This window comes from Aethalodelphis obliquidens, unplaced genomic scaffold (assembly GCF_003676395.1).
Source record: "Aethalodelphis obliquidens isolate GAN/ISIS:26980383/991018 unplaced genomic scaffold, ASM367639v1 scaffold36, whole genome shotgun sequence".
NCBI classification, from domain to species: Eukaryota; Metazoa; Chordata; class Mammalia; order Artiodactyla; family Delphinidae; genus Aethalodelphis; species Aethalodelphis obliquidens.
Window position 1 is genome coordinate 15,576,807 of NW_020837980.1, and position 25,948 is coordinate 15,602,754.

Here is a 25,948-nt window from a genome sequence, read left to right on the forward strand (position 1 = left end):
GACTGCACAGACTCAGGAGCCAGACTGCCTGCCTCGGCTTGATTCTTGACTCTGCTAATTCTGAGCTCTGTGACCTTTGGCAAGTTGCTTAAGCTCTCTGTGCCTCAGTCCCTCATCTGTATAAAAGGATGATAACATCAGTACTGACTGTTGTGAGGATTCAAAACGTTACTGTACTAATCTTACTGTAACAGAGATTAAATAAGGGTGAAATAAATTGATATACATAAGGAGCTTAGCACATACTAAGTGCTGTTAGTGTCTGCTGTTTCTTCCCTATTCACTCTATCAGAGAAAGTTTCAGAATACAGACATAAGTTGTATTTATTAGTAATGTACTGAGGTGCTTTATCTGAGATAAATACCCAAGGACTCTACTAGAAAGTCATTGATAAAACCTCTTTATATGTTTAATGGATTAACTTTTCAATATGTATTACTACAATTGAAAGGTTTTTTAAAAATAAACAACTACAGGAATTTTTTTAATTAAAAACTTCAAGGATATCCATAGTTTCACATAACAATGACAGAAATTTCATTAGCAAAACAATTAGTAGAAGGGCGTAGCTGCTGCAAAAATTAAAGACGGATTTTCAGGGCAGGAAACTAGTGCCGAGTAAGTGAATCTTGAAGTCAGTGAGAAAACGAGAGCGGTTCAGGGGTGCTGCATTTTCTTTCGCTACAGCATGGTTCTTGGGCAAGTCAACCTCTTGCTTCCTTAGAATTTAATGTTGTCAAAGCTATCATTAACAATTTACTCAGAGTTCTTAAGAGAACACCTTCACAAAATTAACAGTGGAGATCTTCTAGTAATCAAGACCATTTCAGACATGCCTGAAACAGGGACCATGTGTGTACACACCACGTGTGTACCTGGCTTTTCCCTTCCATTCTTTGAGTTAAATTCAATGGAAATTTTAAGGGAAAAAAGTCAGTTACCTATTCCCTCATTTTTTTAATGAAATAGTTTTAGCAATCACGCAGAAAAATAGTAAAGGACTTTTCTGGAATTCGTCGCTGATTTAAGACATGGGAAGGTCATGATAAGCTGCATATCTTCCAGTCACGTGATGGTAAATCTGTGGGGAAAGCAGAGTTTAATTAGTCATTAATTATTATATTACTATACATATCAATTAATAATTACAGTATTACATCATAATTTTAGTTAACATTTCATTATAAAGCCCCACCTTATGTACTCAGCAGAATCTCCATCCAACCTATTGAGGTGGAGGTTTGCTTGGAAGAAGGCAGAGGCTGTGTACAACGAGGTCATCAGATGAGTTTCCATCTCCAGTTCTCTCAACCCAATAAGTGCCTTTTTATTTCTTTCTCAAAAATACTTGTCAGTTTGAAGGACAATGGGTTGCTCCTCACCTGCCTCTCGATGTCCGCGAGCAGAGTGCTGGCACCTATTCGAAAGAGTTCTGGCTTCAGCCACTCATCCCCTAGCTCCTCCTTTATGAGAGAGAGCCATGCAAGGGAGTCCTTCGCGCTGCGGATGCCTCCTGCCGGCTTAAAGCCTACCTAAAAGGGGAGGTGGGAAAGAGAGCAATGCTTAGCATTGTTACTGGGTTGCTTTAAAAACTGGTCCCGTGTTAATATGGGGTCTCCATCCTCTCTTTTCTAAAGCCTATTTCGCGTGTCCCCCCCGCCTCCCCTCAGCCCCCAGCAAAAGACCTTAGAGCACTGACTCATGCCCATTTACACTACAAAACGACTTTTCCAAGATTAATGGGAAGAATGTCACTGCCTCTGAGACACTAATGAGAGTTAATGACCCTCATTAACATTTCACTTACTGGAAAGTCATAAACCTCAACCATCTAGACCATAGCTGTGAACCTGGGATAAACAAGAGAGGTGTCAATAAGCAGGAAAACATATCACAAAAGCCCATGCGTTCTCTGTTTCTACCAGGAGGCCAGAAGAAGTGTACACCTTCCAGCCCTCCATCCTGAGCTGCAAAAGAGACATATGTGGGTGTCAATAAACAGGAAAACATATCACAAAAGCCCATGCATTCTCCGTTTCTACCAGGAGGCCAGAAGAAATGTACACCTTCCAGCCCTCCATCCTGAGCTGCAAAAGAGACATATGTGGGTTTAAAACAAGAGGAGAGACTCAGTGAGGCCACACTAAACACATTAGCAGCAACCAGCAAGGAGAGGTGACAGTTACTTTAATCAACTTAGCTGCAGGGACTCTTTTTCTAAGTTGTCAGTAGACCAAGTTACGTAGAGCAGCCAAACAGTTAAGAAAGCACAGGTGAAAAAGACGGTGTAGGGGACCTTTACACTTCAGTAGTCTCTGAAGGTGACCACAAAACGGCACAATTCGGCCAATATCTGTCTGATGTTTGCAAATGATGTCCCTGGGTCCATTCGAAAATGATAAACGTGTCCTATATACAGTAAAACCTGCTTATTTGGATATGCTTGTCTCAAGAACTTGACTGTCCGGTACAGTAAACACCCAAAGCCCAAGAACTAAAGCTCATGCCTTCGACCACTCAGAGTTTGGCTGCTCTGACAGGTGGCACCAGCAGGGGGCGATCGCTAACAGAATGCCAGAGAAGGGACACGATAAATGAATGGTCCCATTATCAACCTGTAAAAAATGATTAAACAGAAGCCTTGATTAAATAGAGTCGGGAGACCAGAAGCGGGGGTTCTAACTCCTGGATAACAGAGCCTGACAGGAAGAAGAAAGACTCCTTTTCTGCAAAGGACTCAGCCAATGAAAAGATCCGGACTCCTTGCTTAGTATACGCTGTCTACCTTTTCCTCTCTATAAAGCACACTTCTTTCCTTGCCCTGCAGGGACTTGCATGTGGCTCGCCATGGTGGCTGATCTCAAATAGCTGATCTCAAAGCTGGTGGCCCAGCTTTGGTGGAGAAATAGCTAGCGGTCTACTTGCTTTAGGTCAGCAAACCCAACCCAGAAACTCCTAATAAGCTGGACTCCACCACGTCCCTCACATCACATCCAGTGACCCACCAAGTCAAGTCCCACCGATCCCACCCTCTGAACTTGTCTATCTCCACACGTACTTTCCTCTCTACTCTCCCTTCCACTGTTTTAGTTTAGACTCTCGTCAGCCCTCACTGGAACATCGGGAGAAGCCTCCTAACCGGTTTCCCTGCCTCGGACACACGTCACACAGCTAAGCAACAGCCGTACAGAGATTCGAACCATATCTGCCTATCGCTCTGGAGCCCAAGTGACCCTGTAAGAGTGAGGGGAGGGACTTCCCTGGTGGTGCAGTGGTTAAGAAGCCGCCTGCCAATGCAGGGGACATGGGTTTGATCCCTGATCCGGGAAGATCCCACATGCTGCGGAGCAACTAAGCCCGTGTGCCACAACTACTGAGCCTGCGCTCTAGAGCCCACGAGCCACAACTACTGAAGCCTGCGCGCCGGAGCCTGTGCTCTGCAACAAGAGAAACCACCGCCATGAGAATCCCATGCACCGCAGCGTAGAGTATCCCCCGCTCGCCGCAACTAGAGAAAGCCTGCAACGAGGACCCAACGCAGCCAAAAATTAAATAAATAATAAAATAAAATAAAATGATATTTCTTCAAAAGAACAATTAAAAAAAAAGTGAGGGGAGGTGTGGGGAGTACGGGGAGATAGGTAGAGTCAGGTTATTTATTGAGATGAGGCAAAAAAAAAAAGAATAAATTTTAGCTCATATTAGCATACACGTTAATCACAGGAGCATTTTCTGTCAATTAGGCAGCGCTGCATATAGATTTTTCTATACAATTCAGTTGTGTCAGCAAATCTATTTGGCAATGTTTCGAAAGACAGTTTCTAGCGTTAAGTTTATCCTTTTTTTTTTAAGGGATAGAATATGGAAAACATAAATCTGCAGTGAAATCAGCTCTGAAATATCAAGCCTCTGCTTCTCAGGAGTGACACTAATCATGGTCTGGAAGGCGGCCTGTCACATTTTAAAACACCCCTTAAATCAATGATGTGGAAGCTTCACAGTCTAAGGGCTGCCCGGGCAGCTTGTCAACCATCCAAAAAAATGCTCCTGATTTGCAGATACACACACAGGTCCTATGTGAAATCAAATGTGATCAAGATGAATATGAATTGACTTGTACCTGTTTCTCAATAAAACCAGGATGAACTTTATTTATTAGCCGAGGAAAGGAGGGATACAATTAAAAAGAAAGTAATGAAAGACAGCAAAATGTTCCTCCCTCACTACCCTGATCTAGAACACTGAACACTTAAAACTTTTATTGCAATTCTTGTGTAAGGGCTCTTTTGAGAAGGGGCATGTTCACTTTTGTATCCCTAGCACTTAACATAGGTTAACATAGCACACAGGTAACGACTCAATGAATGTTTACTGAAAACAAAACAGGACTTGGGCCCCCACTGGAGAATCTTAGCCCCAACTATGGAGCTTATGAAACGTAGAGATGCCTGAAGACTGATCCAGGACTGCCGCGGTGAGGACCCAGGCATCTGGAAGTATAAAAAGCTTCCCATCTATTGGGATGTTCTTTAGCTGAGAGTAAGAACCACTGATCTAGTGAGTGGTGGTGGTCTCATTTGGGGGGCCCAAAGCTGGAGTTCTCATTCTTACAGCTTTTCTTATAATTTATTTATTTTTTTTTTAATTTGGACCATTGCAGAAAGGCTACCAAGTAGAGGTTACTCAAGTTGGGTTAACTTTCACATGTAGGTCACCGTGTAGGTATTTATCCTACTTGTACTCTTCTAAGTATGAAGGTATTCTGAAGGAGCAAATGCTGCAAGGAGTTCCTTTCCTCTCAAACCCAGGTACCTTCTTAAAAAGGTCTCCGATTCCAAAATAAACTGAAATACAGTCACATATAAAGTCATCACAACCAGCTGGCAAAGGATTAAAGTTCTTTTTTTGGGTTTCTATTCAGCAGAAATCAAGAGATTGGTTTTAAAAGATGCCTTTCAGGAAGGGAAAGTCTCATTTAAAAATAAAAATTACCTTTCTCGCCAATGATGTTAAAAAAAAATCCTTTGAGATAATTTGCAGCTAAACAAGCAACTTGAAGTGAAAAGGAAAATCCAAACTCATTTTTAAAAAAAATAACACCTCATACGCATTTTTCCTTTTAAATTCATGTTTCAAAAATATGTATTATTTTTCGAAAAGCGAGCATATACCCTCCTCAGCTTAACAGTCTTCCAAAGAACACCTCCAGCTGCCACAAAACGCAAAAGTGGATATTTAATTCAAGAGCTATATAACGTCTAGCTACCTTTTCCCTGCTGTTTCACAGCATTTCATTATTTTGTTTAATAAGTTCATCTCCTCGAGAATTTTCTCTTCACCTCATATTATTAAAAGTAATAAGTTTTTCTGGACCGGGGGTTTCCTAACAGAAAAACCAATTTATGTGTGTCCTTCAATAATGACAGGAAAAGATTATTTCCCATTATATTGCATACTTTTCATATCACCACCACAGCTTATCATTCAATAAATGTTACTCTGCAATTCTTTCCATTCCTCAAGAAGTTTAATTTCTGCATTAACCTGTTTTCTCTGGCCAACGCCTTACCAGAAAGTTTCTGTGTTGCAGCAGAATTAGTTCGTTAAGGAACCCATTCAGGAATCTCTCGTCAGTGATAAAATTGTCTTCGGTTAATAAAAGGACACAAGGTGAGTTTACACCTTGATCACACATCCTAACGCCCACACTCATACTCACTTTCTGTGAATCGCACAGTTTCCCCCCGAATGTATTCTTTGGTAGTGAAAGGTAAATTAAACGTCTATCTTAATACAGGCGACGCACTCACACCATCTGCCTATAATGCCTATAAAGACAGTTATCATGGCTGTGACGAGTATTGTAAATAACATTATCTTTACTCCAAAGAAAGATTTGCTGGCAATAATATACCTTGTTTCCAGTTTTCCAGAAGAAATCCCTAATGGCCCGTAGCATGACTATAGCTACTGGGAAGGTGGCATTTACTGTTTCTTTTCCAGTAGAGGTCTTAATAAAATCTGATCCTAAAACAAAAGGAAGAAAAATCTCCATGTTAATTAAAAAACTTATTTTTTATACTTTTGAGTCGGTGGAAGAAACGAGTTGTGTAAATTCTTTTTCCTGAGAAACACGACTTTATTTTTCATCAATTATTTGAAAAACTAAAACCAAATCTCTCTTTAAAATCATTCTGTCCACATTTTTTTTCCTCTGACCATACGATGGATTAAATTAGGCACCAAATGGATTCTCACTGATCCCTGGAGCTCTTGTCTCTATATTTCCATATCAGCAATTAAAACCAAGTTGGTTTATTTAACGCAAAACTGAGAGGAATAGAAACAATTTCATGCCCTGTGCTTAGCATCATATATCATAACATTTTACGACAAAACCGGAGGGCCTACTCATATTCTTACGTGTGATAGAAAGTACACAGTACAGCTGTGACAACACAAGGAGAACCATCATTAGCTGATTCCTACCGCATTGTTCGTTAACGAAAGCTCTGTCTTCCAACCAGATTGTGATTTTCATGAAAGACACCATGCATTTTCAACTTGCAAATATTTTAAATACTTCCTGTCTCTTAAATGTATCTTAAACCTATTGATGTAGGTTTCTGCAGAATAGAAACCCAAAACAAAATAGCACAAGGAGACAAAGAGAGGATAATAATAGTTAAGAGTCACTGAGTGCCGTGCACTATGCACTATTCTAGGTGCTTTGTAAGTACTGACTCAACCTATCCTCACAATAACTGTATAAGTACTAATATGATCCCCATTTTTAAAGAGGAAATTAAGGCACAGAAGTGTAAAGTAACTTGCTTGAGGTCACACAGTAAGGGCAGGGGGTAGGTAGAATTCTAACCAAAGCAATATAGCTTAACCCATGTGCTACAGAGTCTCTAAGAAACTTACTGAGGGTCACACAGTCAGACAGCCAAACACAGACTTCATCCTTCAGGTGGTGAACCATCCTCACAATGCTCCGTGCAGACCACAGATCAGCAGCACAGGCACTACCAGGGAACGTGTTTAAAACGTAGACTCTCAGACTTCCCTGGCGGCGCAGTGGTTAAGAATCCACCTGCCAATGCAGGGGACACAGGTTCAATCCCTGGTCCAGGAAGATCCCACATGCCGCGGAGCAAATAAGCCCGTGCGCCACAACTACTGAGCCCATGTGCCACAACTACTGAAGCCTGCGTGCCTAGAGCCCATGCTCGGCAACGAGAAGGCACCGCTATGAGAAGCCCGTGCACTGCATTGACAAGTAGCCCTCGCTCGCTGCAACTAGAGAAAGCCCGCGCACAGCAACGAAGACCCATCGCAGCCAAAAATTAACAAGTAAATTAAATAAAATAAATTTTTTTTTAAAAGTTTGTTTAAAAAATAAACAAATAAAACGTAGACTCTCAGGCCCTACACCAGATCAACTGAAACATAATCTGAACAGAAACAAGGTTCCTAGGTGATTCCTGGGCCAGTGCATGGTCCTCGCGCACAAAATCTGTGGAACCCTACGTAAGACTAATCTCTGAGATTCTCCCAGGTCTGTCAAAGAAATGGTCAAAAGAAGTGGAGACAAGAAGTGGCCAAAACTTTCCCCTCTAGTTTCAACTGCAAAAGACACGCCCAGGACTACCCTGTGGATAGAAAGGTTCAAATCAGCACACCTTCAGCAAGCACACTGTGTGAAAGGCACAGTGGGAAATATAAACACATATCATTCAAGCCCTTTCCCTCAAAAGCATACACGCTATGAGCAGGTATGGAGGAAACATAAATCCTGGGTAACCACTTGGTGAGCCAGAGGTCAGGAGATCTGGTTTCCAGCTCTGCCAGATACTGTATTTACCTTGCAAATTCCATCGCCTAACCTTTCTCATTTATAAAACATGTCTGGAAATTCTTACTTGCTTCATAGTGTTACACAAAGAATCGAAAGAGACAATCTCTGTGAAAAGACTGTGAAAACTGTCAAGTGTTATACAAACAGAAATGGAGCAAAGACCTAGGTAGGGTTGCAATCTGTGTAAGAACCACAGGAATTCTGATCTATCCAAGCAGGTCACTTTCCTTTGGGCCTGTAGACCCGTTTGGGGAAATGGAGATGTGCCTGTCATGCCTGCATTCATTCAAGAAGTACTCACTGAGCACTTACTATGTGCTGGATGCCGTTCTACATGCTGGGAACAGATCATGACACGAAACCAAGTTCTTGCCCTTGTGACTAGATTCTCTAGAAGAAAAAGACAATAAACACAGAACTATGTAACGAAGGCCAGGTGAAGTGTGGTGAAGAAAAATAATGCAACATAACGAGAAAGAGAGTGACGGATTTGGGGAGAGGGAGCTGTATTTAAATCGTCACCATAAAGGCATCCCTGATGAGTAAAATTCAGAGACTGATGAAGGGACTCTGTGAAAAGAGCACCACAAGCAGGGAAACAGCAAATGCAAAGGCCCTGAGGTAGGCATGTGCTAAGGTGATGAATGAGTGAATAAATGGGACTCCACGACCAATGCCTGGCACCTACAACATCAGAAATAACAAGCAAAGAGAAGAAATGAAAGTCCGCAAACAGATGTAAGAGGTGAGAGGAACATTACTAAAAAATTCACACTGCAACCATGATGTGTTTTCCTAACAGGTGACACTGTCTTCTGATTCACTAGAAGGCTTTTGGGTACAACACTGGATCTATCTGAATTCTTCTAAGCATCTCAGAAGAGAAGATTATTAAGACAGAAGACCAAGGCCATATTTAGAGGCCTAAAAAAAAAGGTACGGTCACTTAAAAATCACACCATCTAAAGTTAACCAAAAGAGCCAAACTCCCTTATGGACGAGACTGTCCTCCTAATACACCTAGAAGAAAACACCTACCGTGGTAGCAATAGCAGCCCAGGAGCTGTAATGGTGGCCTATACATTGTTTGTGCCCCTTTCTTGACTGTATTGTTTGAAGACAGGTGCTATACCTTTCTTGTGTACTTCTGTATCCCCAGAGCGTGACACACATGAGAAGCTTAATAAATTTTGGATGGGTGGATGGGTGGATGGGTGGGTAGCCACAGTTACCAAGAAAAAGCAAATTATAATATTTTCCATGTTTAACTGACTAATGGGGAAAAGGAAGACAGTTTGGGGTTTCATTCCAGTTCCAGTAACAAAATTGGGCAGGTGGCTTAGAAGAAAATATCATTTTATTTATTTATTTTAAGTTCAGAACAGATTTAGATCTACAGCAACATTACGAGGACATTACAGAGAGTTCCCATATACCCCACACTCAGTTTCCCCTATTATTAGCAACTTATATCAGTATGGTACATTTGTTATAATTAATGAACCAATATTGATGTATTATTAAAACCAAAATAATACTTTATTTAGATAAATAATACTTTATTTAGATTTCCTTAGTTTTACTCAGAATCCAATTTCATCCAGGATACTATAATACATTTGTCATGTCCCCATAGGTTCCTCCTGGCTGTGACAGCTTCTTAGACTTTCCTTATTTTGATGACCTTGACAATTTTAAGGAGTACTTGTCAGGTATTTCATAAAATTTCTGTCAACTGGCATTGTCTGACATTTTTCTCATGATTACACTGGGGTTACATGTTTTTGGGGGAAGAAAACCACAGAGGTAATGTGCTATTTTCATCACATCACATCAAGGGTACATATTAACAATATCACTTCCCACTGTTGAAGTTGACCTTGAACACTGGTGGAGGTGGTACTTGCTAGGTTTCTCCAGTGAAAAGTCACTCCTTTCCTCCTATTTTCCATACTGTACTCGTTGGAAAGAAGTCCTTAGTGGTATCCCACACTTTAGGAATGGGAGCTGCAAGCCACTTCCTTCAGGGAGGAGCAGCGACATACATTCTTTGGATGTTTTTGCATGAGAGACTTGTCTCTTCTCCATTTATTCATTTATTTATAATCATTTATTTATATGAATATAGACTCAAAGATATTTATTCTTTACTTGGGTTTATAATCCAATATTACTTAATTTATTTTGCTGCTCAAACGGCTCTAGGTTTGGCCATTGGGAGTTCTTTCAGTTGCTTCCTGTCTTCCTTTGACACACCACCATAATGTGGATTTTTTGTTTTTTTAAGCACTTACTTTCTGGTACTACTAGATGCTCCAGGCTCGTCTTATATGTTTTCCACCCCAGTCCAAGAATAAGCCATTTCTCCAAAGAGCCCTGGTTCCTTTTATTGGAAAATAGCGTTCGAAACTAAGATCTTGGTGGTAGGTGCACTCATTGCTATTGCTAGGAATCTTGCTTTTAGGCCTTCTCAGCTGACTGAGCAAGGAAAAATGTGTGTATCTATTCTGACCCATTGATATATACATATATATTTACAATTCCATATTTAACTATCTACGTCTATATTAAACTAAAGACGAGTTATACTGATGTCTCCAACTCTGACCCATTACAAGGATTGTTCTAGCCCTCTCCCTTTGCTTATCTGTAAACTCCCACCCCAACGGTGAGAACCTGGCACCCACCATCCATGATCCATTTATTTAATGCACATCCAGTATGCACGTATCGTGTTCTCTGAATTGTTAACCACACCATTAAGGAAAACCACTGCATCAACGACTGTCTAGTGCTAACGTGCAGTTTCACTGGCCTCTAAGCTTTATAGACTAAATTCATTTATAAAGCTATGTAGCTCAGCACCTTTTCTCCCAGCTCCTTCAGTGAGGCTGTTCCGTACATGTGTAATACAGTTTGATTCTTTGGCCACAGTGCGCGTTCCATCCTGGAATCCCCTGACCCCCTAAATGGCTGTGTTCATTTGCATAATTAAGGGTCACGCGTAGTGAATCTTCTAGTGGTTTTGAAAAATGTATAGTGTTATATATCCATCTTTACAGTACCATACAGAATACTTCCACCGCTCTAAAAAATCCCCTATGCTTCACATTTTCATTTCCCCCTTACTCCAGCAATCACTGAACTTTTTACTAACTCAACAGTTTTGCCTTTTCCAGAATGTTATATAATTGGAATCACGCAGCCTTTCAGACTGGCTTCTTTCACTTAGCAACATGCACTTAACATTCACTTCTGTCTTTTCCTGGCTCATTTCTTTTTATTGATAAATAGTATTCCATTGCATAACTGTTCCACCATTTGTTAATCTATTCACCTACTAAAGGCTATCTTGGTTGCTTCCGTTTTGGGCAAATATGAATAAAGTTGCTATAAACATTCATATGCAGGTTTTCGTGTGGGCATAAATTTTCAAATCAGTTGGGTAAATAACTAGGGGGGAAATTGCTAGATTTTACAGTAAGACCATATTTGGCTTTGAAGAAAGCTACCAGATTATCTTTCAATGTAGCTACACCATTTTGCATTCCCAACAGTAACGAATCAGAGTTCCTGTTGCTCCACATCTTCAGTAGCAATTGGTGGTGTCAATTTTTGAACTTTAGGCAATCGAACGGGTATGCGTACAGGTCAAGTACAGATTATATTTTGTTAGATTAGATTATACCAACTAGGTCAATTATGAATTACTATTGTAAATGGTAGTTTTCTTAAATTTCAAATTCTGTTTGCCCATTACAGTAAACGGGAAAGAAACAGACTTTTGTATATTAATCTTGTATCACGAAACCTTGGTAAACTCACTTAGTAAATTCAGGAGTTTGTTGTTTTGGAGAGATTTTCTCCACAGACAGGGAGGTCATCTACAGAGAAAAACAGTTTTATATCTTTCTTTCTGTATTAATATCTTGTGGCTGTTGTAACGAATTATAACAAACTTGGTAGCTTAGAGAAAAAGAAATTTATTCTCTCACCGTTCTGGAGGCCAGAAGTCCAAAATCAAGGTGTGAGTATGGCTGCCCTCCCTGTGGAGGCTCTCAGGAGAACATGTTCCTTGTCTCTGCAACTTCTTATGGCTGCCAGCATTCCTTGGCTGCATCACTCTAATCTCTGTCTCCACCTGCACACTGCCTTCCCTTCTGTGTGTGAGCTTAATATTCCTTTGCCTCTCTCTTATAAGGACGTATGTGATGGCATTTTGAGTCTACTCGGATAAGCTGGAATAATAACTTCATTTCAAAATCCTTAAACACATCTGTAAAGGCTCTTTTTTTCCCCCCCAAAAAGGTAATATTCACAGGTTCTGGGGATTAGGATGTAAACCTATCTTTGGGAGCCATTATTAGTCTACCACACTTTCCAATCTTTATACATTGTATTTCCTTTTCTTGTCTTATTGCACCAGCTAGGACTTCCAGTAAAATGTTGAGTAGGAGTGGTGAGAAAGAACATCCTTCCCTGTTCTTAGAGGGGTCTTAGGGGAAAAGCATCCAGTTTCCCAGCATATTAGCTAAAGTCTGTTAGTAGGTATGTTTTATCAAGCTGAGGCGGTTCCCTCTATTCCTAGTTTGCTGAGAGATTTTATTATGAATAGGTGTTGGAATCTGTCAAATGCCAAAATTGTACCAATTGATATTGGCATACATTTTTTTCTTTTTTAGCTTGATATGGTGGATTACATTACATTGAACCAGGCTTGCATATCTGGAGTAAATCCCAGTTGCCTGTGGTATATTATTCTTTTTATACATTGGGCTCATTTTGCTACTATGTTATTGAGGGTTTTCACATCTATGTTCATGAGTAACAATTATCTATAGTTTTTCTTTCTTGTAATGTCTTTATCTAGTTTTAGTACTAGGGTAATGATAGTCTCACAGAGTGAGTGCTCTCTCTTCTATTTTCTGGAAGAGACTGTGGAGAATTGGTATTATTTTCTTCCTTAAATGTTTGGTAGAATTCATCAGTTAAACCATCTAGAGCTAGTACTTTCCTTTTTGGAAGGTTTTAATTATTTTGCTTTAATAGTTTATTAAAGTATTAAATATCATTATATTATTAAATAAATAAGCAAATTTATTACGCTATAACACTCTATAATTAAAACACTTTATAAAATAAATAAAATAACATCATTAATAGACATAGGCCTATTCAGACTATTTCTCTCTGTGGGAGTTTTGGTTGTTCGTATCTTTCAGGAAATTGATCCCTGTAACCTACATTATCAAACTGTGGGCAAAGAGTTGTTCATAGTATTCCTTTATTATTCTTTTAATGATCATAGGAACAGTTTTGATCTCTCGTTTCTGATATTAGTATTCTCTCTTTGATTCTTGGTTATTCTTACTAGAAGTTTACCAATTTGATTGATCTTTTCAAAGAACCAGCTTTTAGGATTTTAAAATTTTCTCTATTGTTTTTGTTTTCAATTTCATTTAATTTCGCTCTAATTTTGATTTCTGTTGTTCTGCTTGCCTGAGACATAAATTATGGTTCTTTCTCTATGTCCTAAAGTAGAAGCTGAGATTATTGATTTTTGATCATTCTTCTTTTCTAATATATGCATGTTATAAATTTCCTTCTAAGCTCTGCTTTTGCACCATTTCACAAATTTTGATGAGTTGTATTTTAATTTTCATTTAATTCAAAAGAAATTTTTAAAATTTTTCTTGAGAATGTCTTGAACTATGTATTATTTAGAAGCATGTTGTTTAATTTCCAACTATTTGGGAGAGCTATCTTTCAGAAAAAGAGCTGAAAGATCAATAACAGAAAGAGCTATCTTTCTGTTATTGATTCCTAGTTTAGTTCCATTTCAGTCCAAGAACATACTTTGTATGGTGTCTATTCTTTTAAACATTGAAGTGTGTTTTAAGAGCCAGGATGTGTCCTTTCTTGGTGAATGTTCCATTAGAACTTGAAAATATGTATTCTGCTGCTGTTGGACGGAGTTCTCTATAAACATCAATTTGATTATGTTGATTAATAAGGCTACTCAGGTCAACTACATCCTAGCTGATACTTCTGCTTTCTTGAGCTATCAACTACTGAAAGAGGGGTCTTGAAGTCCAGCTATAATAGCAGATTTGTCTATTTCTCTTTTCAGTTCTACCAGATTTTGCCTCATATTTTGATGCTCTGTTGTTAGGTGCATACATGTTTAGGATTGTTTAGGATGTCTTCTTGGAGAAATGAGCCTTTTATTATTATGCAATGTCCTTCTTTGTCCAACCCCTGAAAATGTTCCTTTTTCTGAAGTCTGCTTTGTCTGAAATTAATACCCCTACTTCTGCTTTACTCTGATGTTAGCATGGTATATCCTTCTCCATCTCTTTACTCTGAACCTTCAAAGTCTTTATATTTAAAGTGGCTTTCTTACAGATGACATATAGTAGGGTCTTACTTTTTATAATTAATTATACCTTTTTCTATTTGTTGTATTTTTTTATTAATTGTTACACCTTTTTCTACCTTCTCTGGTTTTAAGTGAGCATTTTATATGATTCCATTTTATCTCCTCTCAGCATATCAATTATACTTCTTTTGTATACTTTTTTAGAGCTTTCAATATATATTTTTAACTAATCTACCTTCAAATAACACTATATTGCTACACAAGTACTGCAGTTACCTTTCAACCAAGTATTCCTAATTTCTCCCTCCTATCCCCTATAACACTGCTGTAATTCATCTTTACTTATCCATATGGTATAATCTTTAAACAGTTATCTTTTAGATCAACTGAGAAAGAAACATAATTTCTTTTTGTTCTTCACTTATCCTTTCTCTGACAGCCTTCCTTTTTAATGTAAATCAGAGTTTCTGACCTATATAATTCTCCTCCTTCCAGAAGAACATTTTAACATTTCTTATAGGGCAGATCTGCTGGCAATGATTTCCCTCAGTTTTTAATATGTCTAAGCCCTTCACTTTTGAAGGGTAATTTCACTGAATATAGATTTTTAGGTTGGTGGGGTTTTTTCCTTTGATACTTTAACTATTTCACTCTACTTGCTTCTTGCCGACACGGTTTCCAATGAGAAGTCCACTGGAATTGTTTCCTTTTCCTTTTCTCTGGCTCTTTTCTGAAATTTTCTATTTGTCTTTGGTTTTCTTCAGTTTGAATATTATATATCTAGAGGTAGTGCTTTTTGTTTCTGTTTGTCTGTTTGTTTTTGATATTTATTCTGCTAAGTGTTTGAGCTTCCTGGATCTGCAGCTTGGTACCTGTCATTAATTTTGGAAAATTCTTGGCTATTATTACTTCAAATATGCTGTCTACTCAATTTTCTCTTTCTTCAAGTATTTCGGGTACATGTGCCACACATTTTGAAATTGTTCCACAGTTTTTGAATGTTCTGGTTTTTTTCCATCCATTCTTCTCTTCACATTTCAATTTAGGAGATTTCTTTTGACCTATCTTCATAGTCACTGATTCTTTCCACAGCCCTATCCAGTCTACTGATAAGGCATTCTTCACTTCTGTTTCAGTGTTTTTGATTTCTAGCATTTCCTTTTGAGTTTTTCTTAGGGTTTCCATCTCTCTGTTTATATTATGTATCATTCCTTCATGTTGTCTACTTTTCCCATTCAAATCATTAACATATTAGTCATAGTTACTTTAAATTTCTCTTTCTGATAATTCTAACATATCTGTCATATCTGACTGGTTCCGTTGTTTGTTTGTCTCTATAGATTCTGTTTTTTCTTGCCTTTTAGGATGTCTTGTAATTTTCCCTTTTTAAAAATTTTTTTTTAATTTTATTGATTTATTTACTTATTTATTTTTGGCTGCACTGGGTCTTCATTGCTGCGTGCAGGCTTTCTCTAGTTGTGGTGAGCAGGGGCTACTCTTTGTCTCAGTTTGCTGGCTTCTCATTGTGGTGGCTTCTCTTGTTGCGGAGCACGGCTCTAGGCACGCAGGCTTCAGTGGTTGTGGCATGCGGGCTCAGTAGTTGTGGCTCGTGGGCTCTAGAATGCAGGCTCAGTAGTTGTGGTGCACGGGCTTAGTTGCTCCACAGCATGTGGGACCTTCCTGGACCAGCTCGAACCAGTATCCCCATGCAGGCGGATTCTTAACCACTGTGCCGCTGGGAAAGCCCCTCTCTTGTAATTTTCTGTTGAATGCCAGTCGTGACATCAGGTAATAGGAATTGAGATAGATAGGACTTCAGTGTGAGATTTTATGTTAATCTGGCTAAGAGTTGGGCTGTGTTTAATGTCTGTTGTAGCCACAGGTATTGGAGACTTCAAGTCCTATAACATCCTGGTTTTTGTCTCTCATGTTTACTTTAGGCTTCCTAAGTCTTCCTACTTAGAGACAGTCTATGTCTTTTAGCTCTGTCAGCCATAATCCACTATCCTGGAGCCCTATTGCTGTGATGATAGTGTATGGGAGAGAGAAAGTATTTTATAGTCTTATTAAATTTTAGTCTTTAAGTGGGCCTTTGTCCTTGGGCTGTAAGCTTCATAAGTATGTCTTGGCTTTTCTCCCCTACTCTGGTGAGGTAGGCAGACTAGAGTGAAATGCCCTCCCAGGTAGGATAAGGTTCTAATAAAGTCTTTTGCCCTGGAAAGCGGACCTTTGACAGGGAGAATGCTCTGGGCATATTTCATAATGATTATCTTCCCCTTCCCCTGCCACGGCCAAGAGAGGATCTTCCTTGGCTCTTCACTGTGAGAACCTGGGGTTCCTGGAGGGAAAAGCCACAAAAGTGTGGGGGCCACATGCAGCCTCCAGCACTTTGTCAAAATTACCGTGTAAGTGTTCCTACCAGTTTATGGCTCTAGCAGGTAAGCAGATCTCAGCTGTGACCCTCAGGATCTTCCTGTCTCTACAGATTTCAAGGTGGCAGTTTGCCCTGTGACTTAAGCTCCTTAATGGGTCTGAGAAAAGTCATTGATTTTCAGTTTACTTGGCTTTTTCTTGCTCCAAGGACAGTTATGACAGTTTCCAAGCTCTTCACATGTCAAAGCTGATACCAGAAGTCCTTAAATTTTAATGCAAGAAGTCCTTAAATCCATATGGAAATCACATATGGATCAAGATACAAATTATATACAGTATTTACAGTGTTTTGGACAGATGCCAAGTAAGTATTATAGTCAACAAGAAATGGAGAGGTTCAGAGTCACTTTAGCCAAAACAAGGGAAGGTTTCATAGAACGGGGAATTTGGGAGAGACCTTGAAGGAGAGATAAAATGTGAAGATGAGAGGGCAGATGGAAGAAAACCACCATTAGAAGAAACACCAAAAGCATAGAAAGTGCAAGACACATCCCAACAATAATAAGTGGATGCATCTAAGGAACCTCTGTGAGGGACAGGGAGCAGAGAGACAGGGAGTGGTGATATTTGGGGTGTGTGTCAATGCGTGTTTTAAAAACTGACTGTAAAAATCCGTTGATCACCTGAGATCAGTGTTTAAGATACTAAATTGGGTGTCTGTGCTGGAGGGGTTGCGGAAGGACAACTGAGAATCAGAGACCACATAAGAGATTCAGATAGCAGGGAGGTAGGCACCCCTGGCTATCTCTTTAAATCCAGGAATAAGGCCGAGCTTTAATTACACAAAATACTTTAGAAAGTACACTCGTATTTTACAACTGTCAAAAGAACAATGGATTTTCCAGTGGGACTAGATAGGCACACACTTTGTTTTACTTATTTCAATATTGCTTCCCTTGCCCCCTCTGCTAAAACAAAATTACCTTAGAGAAATACATGCTAGATTTCGAATTACCAACACCACAGAGCACCACAGATTCTCCTCAGAGCTCATGTAAATCCGACATTAAACCAAGCTCACCTCTGCTCAGCTTGGGGAAAAAAACCTTATGAGAATATGAGAAAATATCTCACAATTAAAATAGCTGTCCATATAAATGTTCTTTCATCAGTGCCCATAATTTCAATGAAATAACTAAAGTAGGAGATGAAAGGCCTGAAAAGTCAAAAGTAACACATTAAATAGACTAGTATTCAACTGTGATTGGTTGACATTAAAATTAATAATAAATTTATAGTATGATATTGTATTGTATTTTTTTATTTTCCAAATTTGAAATCTCTAGCACAAGACCTTTTTCGTGGTCTAAAGCAACTCAAAGCTTTTCTAAGGCCTATAATTGCAAGTCTCCATGGTACAGTTTCATTAAAAACTTTCATTAAGCAACAGCTGCCCTTGTATACGGTCTTCTAATCAATTCGGTCAAACAGAATGACTTCTAATCAGCTGTTGATAAAAATAGAAGATGAAATTCTAATTCTAATAGATTAACCACAAACTCAAGACAGTCTTCAAAATCCATCTAGCTCTATTCTCCAGTGGATTTAATGACTATTCAGCAACTCATTACTAAATAGAACAAGATGAACATTTTCCAGTTCATTAAAGAAATGTACTATGTATTTTTGCATTGTCCTCATGATTCGTTACAGGGAGTCTTAATTACAAGATAATGGATAATGGTTATTAAATGCAGACTGCAGTAATGAAGCTCTATTCATTTGAGAACCTCAGAGACTGCAAAGAGAAGAAAATAAAATTACTAGCTTCAAAAGATTAACGGATCAAATTATTATTCAATTTTGAAAATCTCATTCAGACTTCACAGAAACAAGAAGAGATTAAAAACTAGTATTAAGACCAAAGTAGTACATTTAAAAAAATAATATCTTAAGGCTATTACTGCCTAATAAGCTTCAGATGTGATTATTAGAAAAACATACAGCTAACAATGGGAAAACATACATTTTTATTTCCTGAACAAATCTTACTTATGAGATAGGAAGTAACTGGTAGGATCTTACAGGGTGTCTTGGTGAACATGGAAGATATATGCTACTAGGCTACAAAAGAACAGCACAATGGAAGGTATTATGAACATTTTATACCTCACTAATGAAAAAGAGGATTTAAACTCAACTGTCGCTTGAGAAAGCTCGTCATTAAGCGGAATTCATGCCAACCCTATAATAAGAGTTTCTGGGCACATTATTCATTAGCACCATGTTTTCTATTGCTCTGTAAGAAACCACCAATTCAAGTCAGCAAGCGAGTTTTGTATGGTAATTCTGACAGTAATTTATACTTGCAATCTGCAATGGGACACTTTAAAAAAAAAACAAAAAACAAATGTACTGTACAAAAATATGAAGCCCCCAATTAAAACCATATTCTTAGATATTATGTTCTTTCACTCATCGTAGGCTTGAAAATAATTTGGGGTGAGATAAAAAGATCCAGTCTATGGCTGAAGAACTGGCCAGAGGAAGGATGGAAGCAGAGGCCCCTGTGGAGATATCAACATGGTGCTTCTGCTCAGTCTGGAAGTACAGCACAAAGCCATCCTTATGTGATCCAGGGATACTGGCTAATCTTGTGAAAAGTGGCGGAAACGTTTTCCAGAAGAAAGACGAAAGCCTAAGAAGGAAAGAAAAAAATAGAAACACAAGCTCTCTCAGTTCTTTCCTTCAATCTGAAGAGTGAGCTCTGGAAATACTTCTCATTTGGTCCAGTCCATCAAGTGAAAAAAGCAACAGAGCATCACAGTTAAGCAGTAAGGCATGTTCAAGCAGAAGGGCAATCAGAAAGCAACCACAATCTCAGAGTTGGAAAATATCTCCAATACCCTAAAGGTAAGATTGGCTCATGATAACCACATTCCTTGCAGTTGCCTTCCTCTCAATAAAAACAAAAATGTGGCCATTTAAAACAATGCAGAACAGTATGATTCAAATGAAATGCAAGGTGGGAACTGACTATATAATCCTTGGTAATTGACAGTAATGTCCCTAGGAGAATATTCTAAACAATTATGGTAACCATACAAAGATATATGGTAGAATGGCTTGACACAAACAAGAGTCCTTGAGCTATGTCTAATATGCCCGAAGTTTCCTTTCACTTCTAAAACTTAGGTTACTTGAAATGAGTTTTAGAACTAGAATAATGCTAGAGATGAGTAACCAATCAATGCAAATAACATCTATTTTATTTAAAGCCATCTTACCTTAAAATGACACAACCATACCTAACACATCTTTTTCTCCTTCCCATCTGCTGGGAGGGAAGAGGCAGATGCAACCTCAATACAGGGTAAAATGTGATTTGGTATCACTGTACTTTGGCAAAGAAGAGTAAAATGAAGAAGTGTTTTAACAAAATAACAGCTGAATTTCATTCTGATTGCACTTTCTATTGTCACTAACAAGTTTGGAATATCTAGAATATATATTAACATTAAAAGTCAGGAACTCTTGTGTGGAATCTATTAACTCAAGAGAAAATTACTCAAACTGAAGAAAGAGCTGCTTAAAATGGACTTAGAAATACATTTTACTGAACAAAAGCAAGCTAGAAAATTAGGCTACTTTATCAGGATTAGAAAGTGCTATGAATTTTAAACACAAAGCTTTTAAAAACAATGCAGAGGGCTTCCCTGGTGGCGCAGTGGTTGAGAGTCCGCCTGCCGATGCAGGGGACACGTGTTCGTGCCCCGGTCCGGGAAGATCCCACATGCCGCGGAGCAGCTGGGCCCGTGAGCCATGGCCACTGAGCCTGCGCGTCCGGAGCCTGTGCTCCGCAACAGGAGAGGCCACAACAGTGAGAGGCCCGCGTACCGCAAAAACAAACAAACAAAAAAAAACCAAGGCAGAGCATATTTGAGATTATCATACCTCAATGTCGTCATAAATCTTTTTTTTTCCCAACAATTGATGATAAGTATGTAGAGTGACTTTTTACAGTGACCTGTCTTTCATAAAAGAAGTTGTGTTAATTTTTCTAAGGGGTGTTATCTCTAGGTGACTGTTTCACTGTACCTGGAGATTCATCTGCTTCCCATTAGCAGATCCATAGATGGGTGAACCTTGAAAAGCTCTGAATGGAAAGTATTTACCACGTGGAGCTCTCTGGCCAGCCACCTGGGTTATGCAGTTAGCACTTACCAACCACTTACAAAGACAATGCTGCCTCTGTTCACAAATCGTTATCAAGTTTAAATTCTCGCTATTTTTCAACTAGTCACACCTTCATTTTTATCTTTATTCCTTTTCACTCAGCCACCACCAGAGACCTCGAGTTGTCAACAAAAGACAGATATGCTGGTAAAAGAAAAAGTGACAGAGCCCAGCGGATCTCATCTGTGGGTGAGGGTATAATCGGAACGGGTCACCACAAACTTTTGCCAAGTCATATGCACCATCAGGATGTTAGGGTCATTCACAAATTCCTGAAAACACACCAGGCAGGGAAAAGGAGGAAGAAGAAGTCTGCGAACTGGGCAGGAAGAATGGTTCTGACCTAGACTGTGCGAAAGTCATGAGTTAATACAACGTGTCTGCATGCTGGATCCATTTTACATATTAACCAGAACTCATGTAAGACCTCCCTGGATGCCAACTTCTTTTCCCCCTCAAGGCACTGCTTTGACAGTGAATAAATAAATATATATGCTCATATCCTGTATTCCCCTCATAGCAGAAGGGCTATGGGTTCCTTTTCCAAAACTCTCAAATAGAAATTGCATATAACCACATGGTAAGAATATGTATTTCAGACAAATAGTTTACACCACACACTAAATACAGGGGCTTTATCTGTCTTTCACAAAACTTCCTATTACAAAACTAGTAAGTCTGATTTAAGGCTGCTGCATTTTAGGAGATCTCCTCCCCCAAAAAGCAGAATATTAATAGTTTCTTAATATGTATATGTTAGGTATTCATCTACATTCCTTTTAGACCTATATTTAAAAATTTTGACACATATTTAATGTTTTTAATACTGCCTGTATAATTGCCTTGAGTGTAGCATTTATTTCCTCCCCCTAAAGTACGTTTTATCATAGATGTAATTTCTCCCAGGTATTTCAGGGGAGTTATTAAATGTCAAAATTCAAAGTGAATATATAGGTAACTTTAAAATGTAAAACCTCAGTGAAGAAAAAATTTCAGCTGTTAAGTTGATTACCAAAAATGGGAAATGGGATTCACAGTGATAACCTATGAGGGAAAAAGGCATTTAGAAAACTGGGTTAGAGACAGCTAACAGTGTCAGCTTGTGCTGGAGATCCATTTACTTGTGTTTCTGTCACAAATATCATAAATTTATTCTTGAGAAAGAATAAGGTTCTCTGGGTTGACTTGGCCCAGGTTTTTATATTTAATACATGGAAATAAAAGAGCACAAAATTTTTTAAGTATGAGGAGCTTAAAAAGTGTTGAAATATGGAATGAACAGGTAAGACGGGTTTAATTGTGGCATTTTTTCATTTCAAAACCTTCAACTGCTTAAAGAGTAAAATCCTAGAATTTCCGCTCTCCAGGATCTGAATTTAGCCTAACTGTTTCCTTCTGCTGCTCACCCTAAAGTATCTTGGACTCCAGCTAATTCTGATGATGATAATATAACAACAAGAGGAGGAGGTCTTTTTTTTTTTTTTCTGAGAACTTACTATGAGCTTGGATTTATGTATCTATTCTCAACTAATCACAATAACTTGAAAGACAGGTACTCTTACTATCTCCATTTACAAATGATGAAACCAGGTGATATAGATATTGAAGAAACTGTCTAAGACAACAGTTTTTAAGTCTCATAAGTGGGGACTTCCCTGGCACAGTGGTTAAGAATCCGCCTGCCAATACAGATGACATGGCTTAAAGCCCTGGTCTGGGAAGATCCTACATGCCGCAGTGCAGCTAAGCCTGTGCGCCACAACTACTGAGCCTGAGCTCTAGAGCCCATGAGCCACAACTACTGAGCCCACGCCTAGAGTCCATGCTCCACAACAAGAGAAGCCACCACAATGAGAAGCCCACACACCACAACGAAGAGTAGCCCCCGCTTGCTGCAACTAGAGAAAGCCCGCGCGCAGCAACGAAGACCCAACGCAGCCATAAATAAATAAATAAATTTATTTTTTTTAAAGTCTCATAAATGGAATAACACAGCTTTTTCTAACTCAAAGTCCAGGCGTTTCACCACTACACACTTCTACCTCCTAAATCAGACTCATTATTGTTTTGCAGAAACACCCTCTACCTTATCAACTTTCTACTCTCCATCTTTGCTCTCCGTCAAAATCCTACCTGGCCCAGTTCAACTGTTTCCTTCAATATGAAATGGCACTGATACTGCTTTCTTCCCATTTGGAATGTAAATGTGATGACTGGAGCTGTGGCAGCCATCTTTCAACCATGAGGGAAAAGCCAAGAGGATAACAGAGGCACCAATCTTGACAATGATGATGAACTAACAGCAGTGGCTGGCTACACCTCCAGACTTCTTGTTATATGAGAAAAATAATTCCTTATTTATTTGAGCCATCGTTGTCAAGTTCTGTGCTATTTGTAACACTCCATCCTAACTGATGCAGTCCCTAGACTATTTACTTTCCCTCTGCTGACCTAGAAATTCAATGGTGCACTACATCTTATATCTGTTAATGTCGCTCTCTCTGCAGTCGCCCTCTGCAGCCAAGGACACAAAGTATCACCCCCTACACATGCTCTGCTCTGCGGGGCTGAGACCTCTAGGAAACTACCACCTATGCCTATCCGGGCCCCTAACTCTCCACTCTATCCACATGGGCAAATCAGACAGAAGGAATCAGAGTCCAGCTGAATAAAACGTGGAAGGAAAAGTAGCAGGTAAACAGGGATCCGAGAAAGCTGTCAGGAATTACTAAGAAAAGCTAAAAGGACAAAATCACAGAACAGCAGAGATTTCTGGTGGGGAAGCAACCACCTAAGAGACTCGTGGACAAAGCTTCTGTACACCAATCCGTCTGAACAGGTTACTCAAGAAACAGACAGAAAGGAACTGTTTTATTAACAAAGTGAAAATACAAGGAGCTTGAGCAAGAGTAAAATATGGAGGAAGAAACTAAAATTCAAGTCTTTAAATCTCACTGGAGAAGATACTGGAAGTGAATAAGCTGAGAAATTTCTCTATGGGCCTGCCCCTCACTCCCCATCCAAGTGAACTACACACCCACTCGTCATCGTGATATGGACCACATCTCAGTGGCACAGCGGTCAAATCATAAACTTAATCAATACAAAAGCTAAATGAATTCAGTGCTAGGCAAGCTTTAATAAAGCATAATGTCTATACTGAACGTAACTAAACTCTTCCACAGCTGCCTACTTGTATAAATAAATGGGTTTTTACTTCTTTCATCTCCTTAATAAACACTGGCACAGCACTTACCATGTGCTGGGCATCGTCCTAAGAGCTTTATACGTCACCTGACATATCTTGAAAAATAAATCAGTTATCTGACACTTCAACCTTCAACTGAAGCTATCTTGCTGTGGAAGTTCAGGGGTCAAAGGAGGAGACATATTTGTAAAGCTAAAGTATCCAAGAAGAAATCTTGAGAAATCCCTGACGGCAGCACAAGCTTCTGCTTTTGGTTCCAAGGAACTTGCCTTAGCCTAGTCTGTCCCACCACAAGTACTTGTGAATGACTGCTGTGTTCTAGGCTGTGCTCAGCGATGATTAATACCCTCCTTTCTGAGAAAGAGGCAGGCATATGTGCTGGGTGGTGTGTAAAAAGTGCTGGGGAGCACAGAGCAGTCAACAGGTGCAGTCAGGGTGCAGCGGCAGATCTGCCATCCACAGGGGCTATAACGTGAGGAAGTGAAGGGCTGAGGTTTCTGTCCTCGGCCGGTGGTGAAGTCAGAGGAGCAGTGAATGGGGAGAGAGCCAGTTAGTTCCAGCACATTCTACATTAGGGCTCTCCACTAACTCACTGGTGAAATTTGCATGTTGTTTTTCTGATTTTAGTCCTAGTTTCATTCAGTTTAACTAAGCAAAATTATATTAAATTTTTTTTTCTGCTCTCCGTTTCTAAGCTTCTTATTTAGTCAGAGTATTCACGTAAAATATCCTGATTGGCAACACTGTTGCAGCCTAAGGAGAAACTTTCTCTTTTCTTGAAGAGTTTCTGATTTTGGTTGGACAAATGTCCGGACATCTCTTCAGTGGGCGGTCCCACCACACACACACACACACACACACACACACACACACACACACACACACACACACACACACGTGCACGCGCACAGTGAAGAAGGGACTGGGGACTGTAACCTCTGGTTTCAACTCAGTGGATTTTTTTTTAAGTCAAATATTTTCAAAAAGTCCACATCCAGCGCTCTTCTATTGACTGGTTTGGCACAAGTAATGTACACAGTTACTGAACCTGTGGCCTCCTTCAAATGCATTTAAATTTTCATAGGCTTAAACTAAAAAATGAGGCTCTAACAGGGGGATTTCAGACATTAGCCACATGAGCAGGGAGGGGGGTGATGTTTAAAGAGACTGCAAGGGAGGTTTTCTAAAACTGGACCACTTACACTGGAACGCTTATGCTCCCGCAGTTACATGTGCACTGAAATCTTCTCTCAGTGCCACAGAGTATAATCTTCTGTGTCTACAGGACCTCACAGAACCTAGTAAGCATTCACTGACTCTATTCTTTGGTTCAATATTAATAATGATACACAAGAAAGACTTTGCCACACTTAAGTTTTGTACGATGGGTTTAAACAAAAACGCAAAACTGTCCTTTTTGTGAACTTTTGAGGTCTTTGCTAAGTACGTGTGCACTGTGAATGGCTTACAGGGTACATATAATGCAATGTCCCCAAAGCTGTCTGACCGTGAGACCCCTTCGGCAGAGTAGTTTTCAATGAAATAGTGTACCTCCCTAAATTCCAGCTTTACTTTCCTTATTTAGAACTCATTTGTTAGGGATTTATTGTGTCTTCCCCCAAATTCATACGTCAAAGTCCGAACCTAGCCCAGCATACTGGAATGTGACTTAATTTGGAAACAGAATCACTGCAGATGTATCAATAATTAGTAACTGGGGTAGGGTGGACCCCTAATCCAATAGACTAGCGACCTGTAAAAAGAATGCCATGTGACGACACACTGGGAAAATGCCATGTGAACATGAAGGCAGAGACTGGGGGGATGTTTCTACAGGCCAAGGAACTCCATCAGACCACCAGAAGCTAGGGGGAGGCATGAAACTGATTC

At 39.4% G+C, this 25,948-nt stretch overlaps 1 protein-coding gene across 2 annotated transcripts in view; it reads right to left on the reverse strand.

Moving 5' to 3' along the window:
- Positions 1-385: 385 nt before the first annotated feature.
- DERA (deoxyribose-phosphate aldolase) overlaps positions 386-25,948 on the reverse strand; it is a 112,340-nt gene continuing 86,777 nt past the window's right edge. For both annotated transcript variants that reach the window (XM_027129508.1, XM_027129509.1), the window contains exons 7-9: positions 5,916-6,028; positions 1,384-1,533; positions 386-1,082 (exon numbers count right to left, since the gene is read on the reverse strand). In XM_027129508.1, coding sequence (XP_026985309.1) covers positions 1,026-1,082; positions 1,384-1,533; positions 5,916-6,028 — 320 coding nt within the window. In that variant the 3' untranslated portion in view covers positions 386-1,025. The remainder of the gene's footprint in view (positions 1,083-1,383; positions 1,534-5,915; positions 6,029-25,948) is intronic.